The following is a 16,081-nucleotide window of genomic DNA, read 5'->3' on the forward strand; positions in this document are numbered from 1 at the left end:
TGCCTTTCTTAACTTTAAGAATTCGTAACTTGACAGTTATTTTACCCACATATACGTGTTGTTTGGACTGGCACAACTACGAATAAAATACATTTGTTTCAACAAATTTATTCAAGAACCAAAACAGCAGCTCCTTTCTTTTAATTTATTAGGGAAAGCACAGACGAGACAGTAAAACACAACGCTCCTTTGCCTTACATTATTATTTGCTGAAGATCCCGTGTAGATCAAATCGTTGCGTCCTTATCCAGGACGTTTGGAATCACTTAAATTACCTCCCAGCTGAACAACAAAGCTTTTTTGCTTTTCCCTTTCCCATGGTTCACGTTTAGTGAATAAACATGAGGCAAAGACGCTGTTTCGACCTCCGAATGTGATGGTGGTCACAGAACAGTATAGAACTGTTCATCTTCAGTTGCTTCCATCACATTCGTTCACAAGACAGCGTAAAATCGCAACGTTGAACAAGTAGTTGACGATTTTACTGAAAAATTGCCATCGCTGATGGAAAACGGATGATAAGTGGAAAGCTGCTTGAAACCCACACCACAGAGCACAGCAAAAACGTAGTCATGGATCAAACCGTTGCGCTCTTAACCAGAGCGTTTGGAATACCTAAATAAAACTACTGAGACAACAAATATGCATAGGTAGCCGGAACACAGAAGATATTCAATTATTGGGACCATTTGAAGGTTGCATTTTTTACGTTGCAATTTGCCTGTATTTTAGAGTGATGTGCGTTCAAAATAAAATCATCCGATCCAAAAGCGAACGTGTTCTAACATCGTAAAAGAAAATCGAACGCCATCTGTCATTTGCAAACCAAACTTAAAACGAAAAAAAATTGTTCTGATGTGTTGTTCAATGGAAGAAATTCGCAATTTTATTTAGTGAAACAATTTATTCTCTTAACAACAAAGTAAGTGATTGAAAAAACTAACGAAACGTTTGACCAATCAAATTAAATAACCGACCAGAAATGGCATCAACAAGGAGTGCTAGGAAAATGATTCATTACGGGTGGCTAAAAGTGTTTTGACAGAACGATTTCCCGACCTGATTTTCAAATATTTTTTTTTCCATTTTTGTGTACTTGAAATCTCGTTTTTGGGGTATATTTTTCACTTACATTCATAAATAGTTTGATCAATAGTGATACCGAAGGCGTCATGGTTATTCTTCTAAAATAAATACAGTTTTTGATGTGACCCGAAACATTCGCATTTGAATTTATAAACGAAAAGTTACAGTGGAAAAAAAAGGTTGTAAATTGAAAAACTCTGCTGTCATAATCGAATAGTGACCTTGATTTTGCACATCATTTCTAGTGTGGAATTGAAATTCCATAATCATCCAATTATCCAATTATGGCCATTGATTTTTTCCATTCATGATTGGAATAGAATCTGTTTTCGGATTTACATGACCTTTAATTAACGTACGAAGGAAAATTTGTCACCTTTTTAGTGAATTTGATGGGAAAAATAGCGTAGATTTCTGAAGAAAAATATGTGAAGTGGTAGTCAAGGTAGCGAAGAAAAATTTCTAAATATACAGTCCTGGTGAGACATTAATTGTGCGTAGGTTGATTTTGATGGCATAGACTATAAACACGGTGCGAGTATTCTCTCTGATATTGAAGTTTAGATTTAATTACAGCTGCGAACGGATAGAGAAAATGCGAACAACGTGCAAACATTTCGATTAATTTATGACAGACCTTGAATTGACTTAGTGTTTCGTTCATAATTTTCTATACACAATAGCTCGACACAATACGGTAGTGATTTATCGCGCTCGCACTTGTTAAACGTAGACAAGGTTTGATTTGACAAACAGGAATCGAATACTTTTCTCCGCCAAAGGCTTCAAAACTTTAGTTCCATACACATCCCGTCACCTTCCTTCACCTCACTCTCTTTGTATCTTATCTTTCAAATCGGTCAAACTGGGCAGACACACCGTATAATCGAAGTAGATCGAAGTAACAAAATGTTACCCCGAGTATAACGATTGTTTCACCTCTTTTTTGCAGATTCGATCGGCAATATACGAACAGCACAGCAGACGTCACTGATCTATCGGAACGAACCAGCGATAATCAGATTTAGCCGACGCAAAGACAATTCGATTGTGTTCGCTGTAATATGCCTGTACTTTCATCGCAACGATTCTCAACGACGACTGGGAATTCATATCTGCCATCAACTTATACATCAAGATTGTCAACCAACAGTGGTACAACATCATCATTGTACTCGTCGAATCGTCAGCCACACCAATATCGAAGCAGTCTAACCACATCTTCTGGCTACGGTTCGCGTAGCGATGATTCATCCCGATTTGGAGTAAGTAGATACACGACACGTTCAAGTTTTGACAAACCGCCAACGGGATCATCCGCCACATCATCGAGATTTCGATCGGAAAGTCGATCGCGCGATTATTCATTGGATGGTAGTAGTGGCAGTGCATTGATCAGTGGTTATAGTTCATCATCATCAGCCACTAAAAGCGATTCAAATTCTTATCACAACACAAAAAGACAATCACCATCATCATTAGCACGTTCAGTAGCTACATCCGGGGCGGATCTATACGAGAAATATAGTCCATCTCATTATATACCAAAGTTAGAATTATCACGTTCTAGATCACTGTCTGAAACGACAAGCAGTAAATTAGCATCGGCGGATATATCCAACGCACGTAGTTTCTTGCGATCAGCCTCACGTGACCGTGATACATCGTCGCCCGTTAACAGTTCAGCTATTACAAGCAAGGTAAAGAAGAGTGTGCCCTCTTTAGCAACCCATAATTGTTCCACATTTAATTCACTCCATCCAAGCTCAAATAATAATAATTTAACTGAGCCGCCTGCTGTTGTTACCGCTGCTGTTACTAACACAAAATCAAATAATCCAAAAGTGTTCATTTGTTCCCATTCACCTCCCACTGCCACTGCGGCTGTTGGCTTAAAAAATTCACAAACAAAAAAAGCCACCGCTGTTGTGGTCAATTCATCTGTCGTCGGTAAAAAGTCATTAGTGTCCAGTCAAAATAGTGTACGAAACAGTCATTCAAATGTGACCGACAGTATGTTCAACAACAATAACAACAACATCAATAACAACAACAACAACAACAATAGTAGTACCACAATAACCAATCAATCGAAATCGAGTGAATTTTTGAAAATTACCGGTGTGCGACCGCTTACCGTTGATAGAAGCTTTTTGCGTCACGAATGTGAATTGGCCAGATCTCAGGTCGTTTGTTCCGGACTATCCATAAAAAGTCGTGACTCGTCACCGAATCACAGTAGTGCGACAACTGTAGACCTTCGACAGAATCGTCGACCAATTAAGCCATTGGTGCATCAAACGAATATTTCAATTAGCCTGAAAAGTGACACTAAAAAATCGGACGAATTGAACAACAACATGAATTGTTTGCAAAAAAGTCCTGATCTATTAGACGACATCAAGTACATTGACAGTGACGATAGTGAACGGAAAAATTCGCCGACCATTTCGAAAATAACAACGTCCAGAGAGTACTTTAACGGTCATATGTCGTCGACACTTCCACCACCTACAACCGCGAAAATACCGATCGAAGCGTCTGGCATCAATAAATACAACACATTGACGAATCCACGAAGTGGTAATCAGGCGAACGGTGTTAGTGGAACGGAAAATGGATTGAGTAACGGTGAAAAGCGATTTGCATTTGGTGGTGAGAATGGTTCGCGGTCGACGTCACCAGCATCGAGACAGATTAACAAACGAAACGATGAAACGCCGACAGATAAACAAAAACTTAGTGGTGATGTCAACGGAAGTGTAAGTTCTATTTTTTCGCATGAAAATCATAAATTAATTTCTTTTCATCTGGTTGTTCATCTGTGTTGTTTTATTTAAAAAAACAAGAAAAAAATTATTTGATTTTATGAATGAGAATTTTATATCTCTTGAGTTTATTATATGCTGTGCGCTGTGCTTGTTCGAATTAGACGATTTTTAGTCCATAAATCCATCATTTATCGAGAGCTGAATTTATTTTGGACTGTTGACTTGATTGAAAACAAATAGAGTGAAAATGGCTACGGGAGTTGTTCAGTTCAAATTCAAAACTTACAAAAACAAATTATTGGTGCAATGAGTTTATCGTGTTCGCGTTCAGTGTACCTATCCCCATATTTGTTCCCCCCTCATAAATAAACTTCCAATTGTTTACGTTGTGTTAACGTTGGTTTGTAAATTAAAGATCCATCTGATTTAGCGTCAAAGAGGAACACATCGTCTGTTGATTGATTAATGACGGATCGATTTGAACGTGGTAATTTTTACGAACACCTGAAAACAGAGACACTTAGATTTTACTCCATTCCGTTGCAATTTGTACGACTGTTGACATTTTCATCATCTGTTCGTTTAACAATACCTTTGCAAAATGTTTTATTTTCGACATTACAGTTATGCCGACCAAAATGTGTGCCTAAGCTTGCTTCCGCTGCTTGAGCAGCTGGTCCAAACACACTGCTTATGCCGTCCTTATTTACGGATTATATGCGCGTGGTATTGATAACACAGTATAAACACGCATAGGCATTTTGTTTGTATGAGTCGGCTAGCTGGTAAAATAGCTGAAGCAAACTGACACACAAATTTGATCGGCATTAACTGTATTGTCAGCATAAAATTCAATTTGTGACGCACCACAGCCTTTCACTTTAATATTTACTCGTATCGTATTTGTGGTACTATTATATAAATTTGGACATTGTTTGATCGTTTGATGCATTCACTTTCATTCATTCATTCGTCAATCATTGATTAAAAAAATACTTTTTTTCGGAAAATCATTTACCGGCCCATAACATTTGTCATTCGTTTCCAATTTCATGTCTTCCTTTTCATTAGATACGAAATACGTCTCTTCGTTCGTTGCCTCCATCGTCTTCGTCGTCACCATCGTCAACAAATCGGTACTGGGATCGAGAGGGACGATCAACACTCAGCAGCCGAACATTAGGCGATTCTGATGCCTTTAACAAATCGTTGGCTTCCAGCTCCATATCCGATGTATCGGATGATTCGTCCGAAGGTAAAAATAACTATTTTTTGTGTGACACTTTTAACGACCGATTCAAAACCTAGTTAGCTTCGCAGAAAGTCTGCCAAAATCTGGCATATTTGTCAAAATAAATTGTCCAACTAAATTCTTTGCAAAAATCAATGCAATTTAATGGTAACCGTGCTCATCTAACCTACCCCATTGCAGGTCTGTGTGGTCTTCGCAATATCGGCAACACATGCTTCATGAATTCAGTGATTCAATGTCTAAGTCATACGTCTGAATTGTCACGTTTCCTCAAAACCAAAACCGATGGCCGGTCAACAACAAAAGATCAACGAATTTTGGTGGAATTCGCGAAACTGATACGTGATATGTGGACGACGAACACTCGCAGCGTAACACCCAGTGAATTGAAATCGGCATTTTCGTGTAAACATCGAATGTACAGTGGATGTCAACAGCAGGATGCACAAGAGTTTCTGCGATTCTTTCTGGATTCATTGCACAGTGCGTGTAATACGGGTACGAAGGGCGGAACACTGGAAATTGATGACAATTTATCGGATAATAAAAAGGCCGATCTGACATGGGAATGGTACACCAAAGTCGAAAATTCCATGATTAAGGATCTGTTTGTTGGTCAGCTAAAAAGTAGCTTGAAATGTACACAGTGCGGGAATACGAGTGTGACGTTCGATCCATTTTGGGATTTGAGGTAAATTGGTCAATGTGTTCGGACTGTATTCGGAAAATGAATAACATTTGGACTGTTCATAGTGTGCCGTTGCCATCGTCAAGCAAATGTAAATTGGAAAGTTGCCTAGACTTATTCATCAAAGAGGAAGTGCTCGATGGAGATGAAATGCCCACATGCTCGAAGTGCAAAACGAGACGGAAAAGTACCAAAACATTTACGATTCAACGATTTCCCAAATACTTAGTAATTCGTATCCTTTTCCAAATAAATAAATAAATTATCGCACGATAGCTACTAACACATTCACAATACTGTGGACCAAAATTGTCGTACAGTTTAATTCATAACCGATTTTCCTTAACATTGATTTAAAAACAGATTTAAAACGATTTTCGGAGACACGATGGAGCAAATTATCGAATATTGTTGAGTTTCCGACCGGTGACCGAGAGCTGAACATGGCACCGTATGCAGCCAATTCGTCATCAGCACTGTATTCATTGTATGGCATATCAAATCATATGGGTAAGCGTGCCGATAATTTAAATTTTCCTGTGAAACTTTGCTGTAAATTGCAAATGTTATGCAGGTTCAACTGCTGGTGGACATTATGTGGCGCTGTGCAAACACCCAGTGACTAAGAAATGGCATGAATTTAACGATAACATGTAAGTGATTTGATCTAATATCCGTTATGATCTTCGTATAGAATAATACAGGCAAGCGGTGGGTTGGGAATTTAAAAACACGAAGTACAACTGACATCTCGAATATGTACTAGCTTGTCGGTGTATTTATCACTTTTGTTTTTGTCTGCTTCGTTTGTGGGTATTATTACTATTACTATTACTATTATTACTATTACAGCGAACCGCTAAAGCAAAAACCATATCTTTCTCGTCTATTTTTTAGTAGAAGTACATTACCTAGATTGTCGTCTGATTTTATAAAACTTTACAGGAATGATTGGTCAGCGTTTAGGTTCATTCAGTGAGCGTTTTTACTGTATTATTACTTCACCATGCAATGCGATTCTCTGCATTATTTTCTCTAGTTAAAGAAGAAGGAAACGGTTTTGGCTTTATACAAAAATACATCCTCAAAATCCGTGGAAGTGCGTGGACTTTTCTATAATTTCTTGTCAAATCGCAAAATTCTTCTTGTGACTCAATTTTGGATTTTTGCATACTTTGCATTCATTTAGGAAGCTTCATTTCAATCTTTTCCCATAACATTCCATTGTGGGGCAACGGTCTGAAACTTATCTGTGCTAATACGAAAAACATTTGCTCTGCCATTCTTGTTTTCAAACGTTAAGAGTGGTCTAACGAAGGTGTATATGTCAGGCGTCACACTTGGATACGAATCAAATTGCTGTCAAATTTAAGGTATTGTCGTCCAAAAGAAGAAAAAAATGGTCGAGGGAGACAAGTCAAATTTTTCGGTTTCCTGCAAATTGACAACAACTTTTTACCATTTGTGATGGCTGAGACACACACTATAGATCTGTTTCCGTTGGGGCCCTCGTACCTCCCACAAACAGATACTCGTAGAATACAGATAATGTCAACCGGATTTATGTCTACGTTTTCCACAGCTGTATTTACCAGTTCTCTCATACAAACATACTGCTTCTACGGGTATCATATTGTCACAGATTGTGGTATTGGTAGATCGCTGTCTTATAGGGAACACAGACGACGGTCTATTTTATTACTTGCTAAAAGAAATAATTTTTTATAATTAAATTTTACAAGCATGAACACCTGAAAGTGCCGCCATGCTATCTTTCTATTTATTATTGTTTAGTCCATAGTCCACTTTGTCTACACTGATACACCTGTGAAACACATGTGAATGTGTGGAACAAAGTGGACTCAACAAATAAGAGATTGATAACACGGCGGCAATTTTACGTGTTCATGACTGTGTGCAAAAGAAATTTGTTAAAAAATCGAAATATTATTTTAGGGTACACGATGCTAGTGAAAGCGGATTGGTTTCATCCAGTGCCTATCTACTGTTCTACGAACGAGCGTAAGAACAATAAAACAAAAATTAGTTAAACTGACAGGAAACTAAAAATTTTACAAGTGAGAACGAAGCTACTAACAACCAAAAAGAAAAGAAAAAAATTTTAAGTTTCTCGTTGTCGTTGTTGTTGTTTTTTTTTTCTTTTTAATTTCAATTAACCCGCGCGATTTAGTGACACCCATTAATTAATATATTTTAGAAATTAACAGAAAACAAATCAATTTATTTTCGAAATTAATTATTGTACATTTTATGCTCTGTATACAAAATTTTATTTATTTTATTTTTTGTTCGTTTTTTTTGTTTTGTATTTTTTGTGTTTTGTTTTTAGTTTTAGTTAATTTATTGAATTTTTTTTTTATTTATTAGAACAAAAAAGAAATCTTTTTTATCCAACTCGATTAATGTTCAAATACAAAAATTTCAATCTAAAAATTAAATTTAAATAAAACAAACAAAAAAACTTAATAGCCACTCAATGCATCAACCATCCAATCAACGACATTGTCGTAATGCCAATACGATTTCCATCAATTATCCTAAACAAATTCATTTATGTAATTCAGTCCATAAGCGCGATTATTATTGTCATGCCAGTGATGGTGATGATGGTCCATCTAATCGAATTCATCAGCAATGTCTACTAATTACTACTGATTCAGTATCAAATACTACTCAGTCCATGACTAGTCAATTTGAGTTTATCTATCATACAGTGCTTGGTATTATTTTTTATTTAAGTTGTTTAGTTTTCTATCGAATTATTGTTCGTTAATTATTTTATTTTTTTTATTTTTTTTTATTTAATTTATAATTTATTTGAAAAAAAAAAAACAAAATGGGAAATGAAAGAAAAATATTTTTGTTGTTTTATTATTGTTAAATGTGTATGTGTGAGTGGGTGTGTGTGATATACATACCAGAAAGTGTTTTTAACCTTTCATGGACGGTTAAACGCTTGTTATCGACAGCATATACAATAAAATAAGCAAAGAGCTCAGGCTCACTCAGTCATATATAATAGCAAACATAAGGTGTACATTAAAATCTCTTCGAAAACGCTTAGATCAAAAATAAGGATTAACCGATTCTCGATATGTTTATGCTGGCGATATACTATGCTTGACGTCGGTGAAAGGTTAATTTGTGTGTGAAAATGGATTATAAATATTCGGTGTTTCGGACTTTTTTTTCTTCAAATTTGTGAAAATCCATTTTTAATATTTTATACGGAACACAGAAACCCAGAGCTCTTAATAAACATATTTAAGGTTACAATTGCAATGTATTGGAACAGAAATAACAAAGAGTGTTTATTGCACTAACATGTGAACCTGTAATAATTTGATGATGACATTAGCATAGAATGATTTTGTCAACATTGAAGGTATCGCGTCATTTACATCTAGACTAAGATCTTTCGTGCAAATCAGTTTCACAGAAGGCAACATTGCCATATTGTCACTTTACCCAAGGCGAGAAAAGTTTGTTCTTGCATTTTTGTATTTAAGCGCTACGAGAACTCTAGCTAGGTCAAAAATTTAGTGCAAAGCGCAGTCATCTGATTTCGAAGAAAAATCAAATTAAGGTGCCACATGAAGAATGTAAATAAAAATGTTTAGTAAAGGATTGTCGGACACGATGAAAACTTGAAACTTATCAGCCACGACAGACTAAACAGATTAAACTAATTTATTTTTTACATTTCCTTCTTCATTTGGATTTCTCTGTGAGGTAAGCTGACTGAGACATAGCTTCCGCTAGTTACCTGTTACTGGGTTCTACCTAGCTCTCAAAAGCAAAATTTGTCAGACCAAACGGTTTTTGGCCGTAGTGTAACAATATGGCATAGATTTCAAGCCGTGAGAGTGGGCACTCGACCCAAACCTAATTTCAATTCAATGAAACGTTTTATCGCTAGCTGAACAATTTGAACACGTATTACAGCATCAGATAATTACGAACACGAACCATGACAACACTATCTCAAAATGTTTAATTTCACGTGTTTATAATAGCTTCTTGGTGAATCCAGTGTCGTTTCATTACATGAACTCGATAATTTTCAATTCCGAACACAATGCAATAATCTGTTTCAAATATCTATAACACAGCGATATAACCGTTGCGCGTTAATAATGCACAAAACGGGTCATATATTTCCGCTTGTGACTTTCATCCATTGTTTATTTGCCAAATGATAACAGCGAGCTTTGTATGTATTATATACATAGTTCCGAATGAATATTTTAATGAAAAATGTGATCTAGTTCGGCAGGCTCTTTTGTTTTGCTAATTGTTTCCGGCCGTAACAAATTAATACATTCGCTCGTGTCCGTACGGAAAATTATCTGATTTCGGCACTGACTGTGTTGAATCCAGAGCATAGAAAACATAAAAGAGTATCTTTAAACAGTGACCACGCGTTTATTGGTCTAATTTGAAACATATTTTACTTGCGGCACACCGTTGACACTTGCGATAATTTTCGTTTTCGCAGTGCTTTGAAGTAAAATAACTTACGTAATTGTTTGGAGATGGCTATTTTGCCACGAGGGATTATAGCCCGCGCCTTCGGCTCTCGATACAAACTTCCCTCTCGGCTAAATAAAAATCTCCAAACAATGACGTAATGTACTATTACTGTAATCGGCGAGAGTGTGTTGCTACAGCGGAAGTAACTTTTCCATCACTAGTGATAGGAAAATATTTTCACTCATCACACCAACACACTCTCGCAGCATACAGTAAAACAATGGCCAAAATATGCTTCTGATGCGATTTCTCCGTGAAATGTAAAAAAAAAAAACATTAAGCGATCGTTTGCGGTTCCTCTGAAGTAAAGCCAGGAAAACAATCTTTTAGATTGATTGCAATCACATTTGTGTGGATCCGGATTTGTTAGGTCGTGATCTTCAAGCGAACCACAAAGTACTTCAACTTGCAAATGTTCTCGATAACTCTGTTCTCTTATACAGCCTATGTCTTTCGGAGTCAATTTTTATCCCGAGATATATACACAACTACAACACAGGAATACTTTACAACAGGGCCTACTTTTTGGAAACTAATTTCTTGAATTTCTCGAAATTTCTCGAATTTTCTCGAATTTTCTCGAATTTCTTAAAATTTCTCGAATTCGAGAAATTCGAGAAACTTCAAGAAACTCGAGAAATTAGTTTCTTGAAATTTCTTGAATTTCTCGAAGTTTCTTGAATTTCTTGAATTTTCTGGAATTACTTGAAATTTCTCTAATTCGAGAAAATCAAGAAACTTTGAGAAATTCAAGAAATATTTCTCGAAGTTTCTTGAATTTCTCGAAGTTTCTTGATTTTCTCGATTTTCTCTAAAAGTTTCTAAAAAGTAGGCCCTGCTTTACAACATTGGGGGTTAATTCACATGCCGATTTTGTTAACAAAAGAAGTAAGATTTAACGTGAATGAAGCGATATTATAATTATACCTGTTCACCGAAGTGATACTGTATAGAATTTTCATCGATGATACACGTGGTACAAATTAATTATTCTCAAAAATCGAGCCGAGTTTTAACAAAGTTTAAAGGAAATAGAAGATCTTATGCTAAAACATAATGTAAATGCACGCGATATTGGATTTTATTAATCCATCAACTCGAAATGTTGAAATGGCAAAAAATGCATAACAAAAATGAAAAAGTTAACAAAACAGAAATATTTGAGATTAAACCGTTAACGAAAAGTAATGACAAAATTGTGTTCGCTAAAAATTAAAAAGAGAGAAAAAAAATGTAAAAAATTGTTAAGTAAAAAACAAAGAATTTACAAGAAATGATATGAATTAAATTATATGTTCACATAAGGTCAGGTTTCTCTCTGATCGGTTGAAATTGTTTTTCAATTTTTTATCCAACGTAAGCAAAACCAAGGGAAACAAATATGGTACACATCATCAGCATGCTTTTACTTAGTACTCTAACTTATTTATACTTCTGATTTACTATATAAGATATCTACTTATTTCATCGATGTATTCTATTTAAATTTGGCGCCTGTCATAACGAAACCGTCGATAAAACAGATTTGACGGCAAATAGTTCATTTCTTTTGTTCATTACAGGCGGACGTCGCGGGAAATGATTTTGAATATATTTTTATTGGCTTGGATAATTATCTAGGTCAAACGGAGCATATCCTAATCTGAAAATATTTACTCGTGACGTGAACTAGAAAAATAGGTCACAACCTCCCTAAAAGATGAGATGGTACAGCCAAAAATTGTTCAAAGTACCTGCACCGATTATAAAATAGCTACAATGACAGAAATGTTTTTTTTTATAAATTAAATTGAAGCTATCCCTCCCACCGGGACTAAAGTTTATTCTATTTCCAAAACCATCAGGAGCTCAACACAAAAGATTTGGTGTAACAAAACTGGGAAATCTCAGAAATAAGGATCGTATCATACATCAGATAAAGAGAATCAGTATGTTAGGGAATTACATGTGTTCCAATTTAATTCTTGCTTTTCCGGATAACAATTTTTACAAAAGACCTCACAAATATGTCCCATCAGCTAAAACACACGACCTGAAAATATAAACCGTACACAAAACCAACATAAAGAATGTTTATTGATCAACATTTATTCATTCAAATTATAGGAAACAATACTACTAGCATCTATAGTAAAATGATGTGAAAATTAAAATGAAAAGGAAAGGAAAATTATTGCTCATTTCAACGAGAATTAAAAATCACTCAGAACGAAAAACTAATAAAACTGATCAAGGCTAATGATAAATAATAGTGAAGTATTGGATATCGATCGATTGCTGAATTTAAATAAAAATATTCTTTTTCGGGTCATATTCCCGCAACGCCATGTTCCTCTGCTTGCGAGAGTCGACAAGCTCCTTGACCATGACCTCATTGTAAAAATAATTTAATTTAGGTGTTACTTCGGTATCAAAAAAACTGTCGTTCTTAGGGACTTCGATTATTCGGTATTGTGGTGTTTCTTCGCATAAACCCAACCAAAACATGAGAAAACCATATTTTCTCCCAGTTGCCCGCAATTCGCACTGAAGCTCTACGTACCACTCATGTTTCGTGTTCAAGTTGCCCTTTTTATCCCAAAATGGTAGTTTGTGAATGACTTCATCGAACTTCTTTCCGTACTCTTTGAGGGGACACTTAATATTGAGCGTGTGATCGTTTCCATATAATTTCAAAGGGGAAGCGCACAAGAAAAATATTTCCTTATCGATAAACAGGCCGCAATCATGCAACGTATCATCGAAGAGGGTTTGGAAGAACTGTAACGCATCTCGCTCCACCAACCGTTGGTGTTTGATTGTGGCACTGTTTCCGAATTCACTTCGCTTATAAACTAGTTCGTCCAAGTGATTCTTGTAGCTCTTTTTTGTCTTAGAAAGAACTATCTTCGGAACAAACGATGATGGAACCAAATCTTGCCGTATTTGTTGCCAGCGACTATTATGTTTACCCCCTCGTGTTGACTCTTCAACATCATTTCTGTTGCGCTGGTTGAACATGAGTCTGTAAAGAATAAGGCCGGTGTAAGAAATCGCAGCTCTAGTAGAAGCCTTACATATTGCGTCCTTACTTGTAAGTTTGTTGTTTTGGCAAGCTTTGCGCAACGAGCCGAGTGGTAGTCACACAATCCAAAACAATAACTTACAAGCAAATGCGTTGGATATTTTACAAGCTTGTGATCGGTCAGTGTATTTTCACTGTCACAAACAGTGACGCAAAGTTCACTTTATCGTGCATAAGCATGTAAATGGCTTGTAATACGAAGAAGTCAAAACGCTTACTTTTCCAAAAACACCTTTTTAGCCTTTTCAAAAACAGCTGGCTCCATGTCTATGTCTTCGGTTCCCTCCCCATGATAATAAGCACCAGAACCCTTCGCACTATTGTCTTGGTTCCCACGTCGATTCCTCGGTCGGCTCTGGAGGGCGATTGCATTCTGTAAGATTTTTCTCTTCCTGCCGTTTTCCATGTTTTCCAGTCTCGCACTCTGTACCGATCCAAACTTGTACTTCCGAAACTCTGTGCTGGAATGGCCCTTGCTATTGTATTGAACGACTGCCGCAGCGACTCTTGCAGTGTAAGATCCACCTGAAGAACAATGCGTTGCCATTACTCATCAATTTACGGTGAGAAGGAGAAAAATGTTTTAAAATTCGGAACCGAAAGAAAAGTAACGAACTAAGAATAAGTTTTACGAAGAAATGACGCGAAATCGAAAATTATGGCGCTCAGCATCATAATATGCAAAATTTGCAAAGTTTAGGTGCATAAAACGTTGTATGCAAATCAATGCACAATACTTTATTGGGCTTACGATGTGTATTATGACACACGCCCTGCGGCCTTGTGTAATTACACATCTAGAACCTAACAAAGTACTTAGCAGTTCGATTGCATAAATAACTATATAAATACACGAAGCTTTGAAAATAGGTTTTCACTACGCAGACGCGACAATAGTTATTTTATCACCTACGCTGAAACTTCGGGTTGTGGTTGTGAAACACGTTGTGTTTACTTCGGGGAAAGAAGAAATTTTACGTCTGTTCAACCTACCGAGTGAAAAATTGATTCTTTTACCACCGATAAATTTAGCCACGATGTTATTGAACTGCTCGGCTGCATTATTTGTGTAGTTTTCGAGCAAACTTTTTGCATTTCCGCCAAAATATTGTTGGCACAAATTTAGAACTTCGTAATAAAGCCCATCTTCTTTCAAAGCTTTTAGATTATCAATAGCAGCCTCAGTTGTAGATTTAGTGCAGAAGTACTTTCGGCAGTTATGATGTACTCCGAAATAATGCGCTGGAGCATTCATAATGTCGTTTTCCAAATTGCGAATTTGTTTTGATAGCTCCAGCCCCGATTCCCGCCAATGTTTGGATGCTAATTTGATGCCTTTGCTAATATCGTGTCCTTTCGATGGCTTCACGTGCTTTCGTAGATCAACATCAAACTTTGTGATCTGGCACAAACACCCAAATTTTGACCGGAAGTTTCGATGTAAATGGTTGCAGCATTCACATTTTTCTACAAACACATCCGGATTCCGATAAACGCGTATGTCACGCAAATGTTTGTAGGTATTCGAGTCTCCGTCACATATCAACTTATTGAATCTAGCACCAAATTGTTCACAAAATCTGAATCCTTCGGAGATAATATCGCTCTCCATCCCGGATGATGGTCCTTCATAGTTGATGTTGCAGACGTGGTGATTGGGCGGGGTACAAAGTGACTGTGCTATCTTGCATACATGACAGTACTTATTTCGAACGCCGAAGTACACGATTTTTCCTGTTCTCACGCCTATCAAAACAGCACATCCGGAAAGGGAGTTAAAGCCTTTTCCGTACGATCTTTTACCCCATCCTCCATCGCAAATCACTGGTATTAGAGCATTCCCAGCCGAATCCACCGATAAAATCGCTTTGGCCAGTTCAATTTCCTCCTCCAGTGCATCCATTGCCGACTTATGGGCAATATCTAGCCAATCAGCCTGCTGCCTCTTTTGAATTTTGTCATACAATGTATTACCCATTACAGGTATATCCAGGTTCGTGAGAAACTCTTTCAAATGGTAGTAGCCTAAACCAACTGATGTAATTCCTAGCACAGCATCCTCATTGCAGTTCATTGAATTTGGTTTTTTCGGACAGGACTCTAACTTTCGTCTCATCCCGCACTTACGGCACATGAATGTAAAAATAGAATTGAGTCCACGTCTTGTTTCACGCACTAGCTTCATGTCGCTAAAGCTGCAATGCTTAGAATGACTGCCAATTGCCTCAAGACGTTTAAAAATCTCTTGTATATCAAAGATTCTTCGACCACTGATACCTCTATTTTGATTCGAATCAATTTCTTCATTATTTTCACGGGGAATTAGTTCGTCATTTTCATCCTAAAATGTTATTTAGAAGGTCAATCAAAACTGTTGTTTTAGAAATTACATTCAAAAGAAATGTCACATAATTATAACTAACAATAGGCTCATACGAACAACACATTTCAGATAAAACTGACTGAATTAAAATTTACTCCGCCGGTGCTGTTCAACAAACATGAAGAAAAATTTTGATGATGAAGAAATTGTATTCTAAAACTTCATTTGTTGAAATAGATATAATTTTGGAATATTTCGTTCTATTAATCAATCTATCAATTAATGTTGTTTGTATTTAGGCTATTAGAACGTGTGATATTTGATTTGATGCAAATGTAATTTC

The 16,081-nt window shown here is 36.5% G+C and overlaps 2 protein-coding genes across 8 annotated transcripts; one reads left to right on the forward strand and one right to left on the reverse strand.

The window, feature by feature from the left end:
- Positions 1–796: 796 nt before the first annotated feature.
- On the forward strand, positions 797–8,078 carry LOC119067199 (ubiquitin carboxyl-terminal hydrolase Usp2). Of its 7 annotated transcripts, XM_037170034.1 has the most exons (9): positions 1,149–1,265; positions 2,039–2,351; positions 2,657–3,848; positions 4,929–5,112; positions 5,290–5,800; positions 5,863–6,032; positions 6,161–6,307; positions 6,372–6,450; positions 7,754–8,078. In XM_037170034.1, exons 2-9 carry the CDS (start codon positions 2,332–2,334, stop codon positions 7,821–7,823), a joined length of 2,373 nt encoding a protein of 790 aa, XP_037025929.1. In that variant the 5' UTR covers positions 1,149–1,265; positions 2,039–2,331; the 3' UTR covers positions 7,824–8,078. The 7 variants fall into 7 exon arrangements, with proteins under 7 accessions (XP_037025924.1, XP_037025930.1, XP_037025931.1 ...); XM_037170029.1 differs by lacking the exon at positions 1,149–1,265 and adding an exon at positions 797–922 and having other exon boundaries at positions 2,039–3,848; XM_037170035.1 differs by lacking the exon at positions 1,149–1,265 and adding an exon at positions 797–922 and having other exon boundaries at positions 2,039–2,786.
- A 4,381-nt stretch (positions 8,079–12,459) lies between these two features.
- On the reverse strand, positions 12,460–15,026 carry LOC119067203. The gene is made up of 3 exons (XM_037170045.1): positions 14,409–15,026; positions 13,634–13,940; positions 12,460–13,355 (listed from the first exon to the last, which is right to left on the reverse strand). Exons 1-3 carry the CDS (start codon positions 14,668–14,670, stop codon positions 12,635–12,637), a joined length of 1,290 nt encoding a protein of 429 aa, XP_037025940.1. The 5' UTR covers positions 14,671–15,026; the 3' UTR covers positions 12,460–12,634.
- Between the last annotated feature and the right edge of the window lie 1,055 nt (positions 15,027–16,081).

The sequence above is a fragment of the Bradysia coprophila genome, assembly GCF_014529535.1.
Source record: "Bradysia coprophila strain Holo2 chromosome X unlocalized genomic scaffold, BU_Bcop_v1 contig_12, whole genome shotgun sequence".
Classification (NCBI taxonomy): Eukaryota; Metazoa; Arthropoda; class Insecta; order Diptera; family Sciaridae; genus Bradysia; species Bradysia coprophila.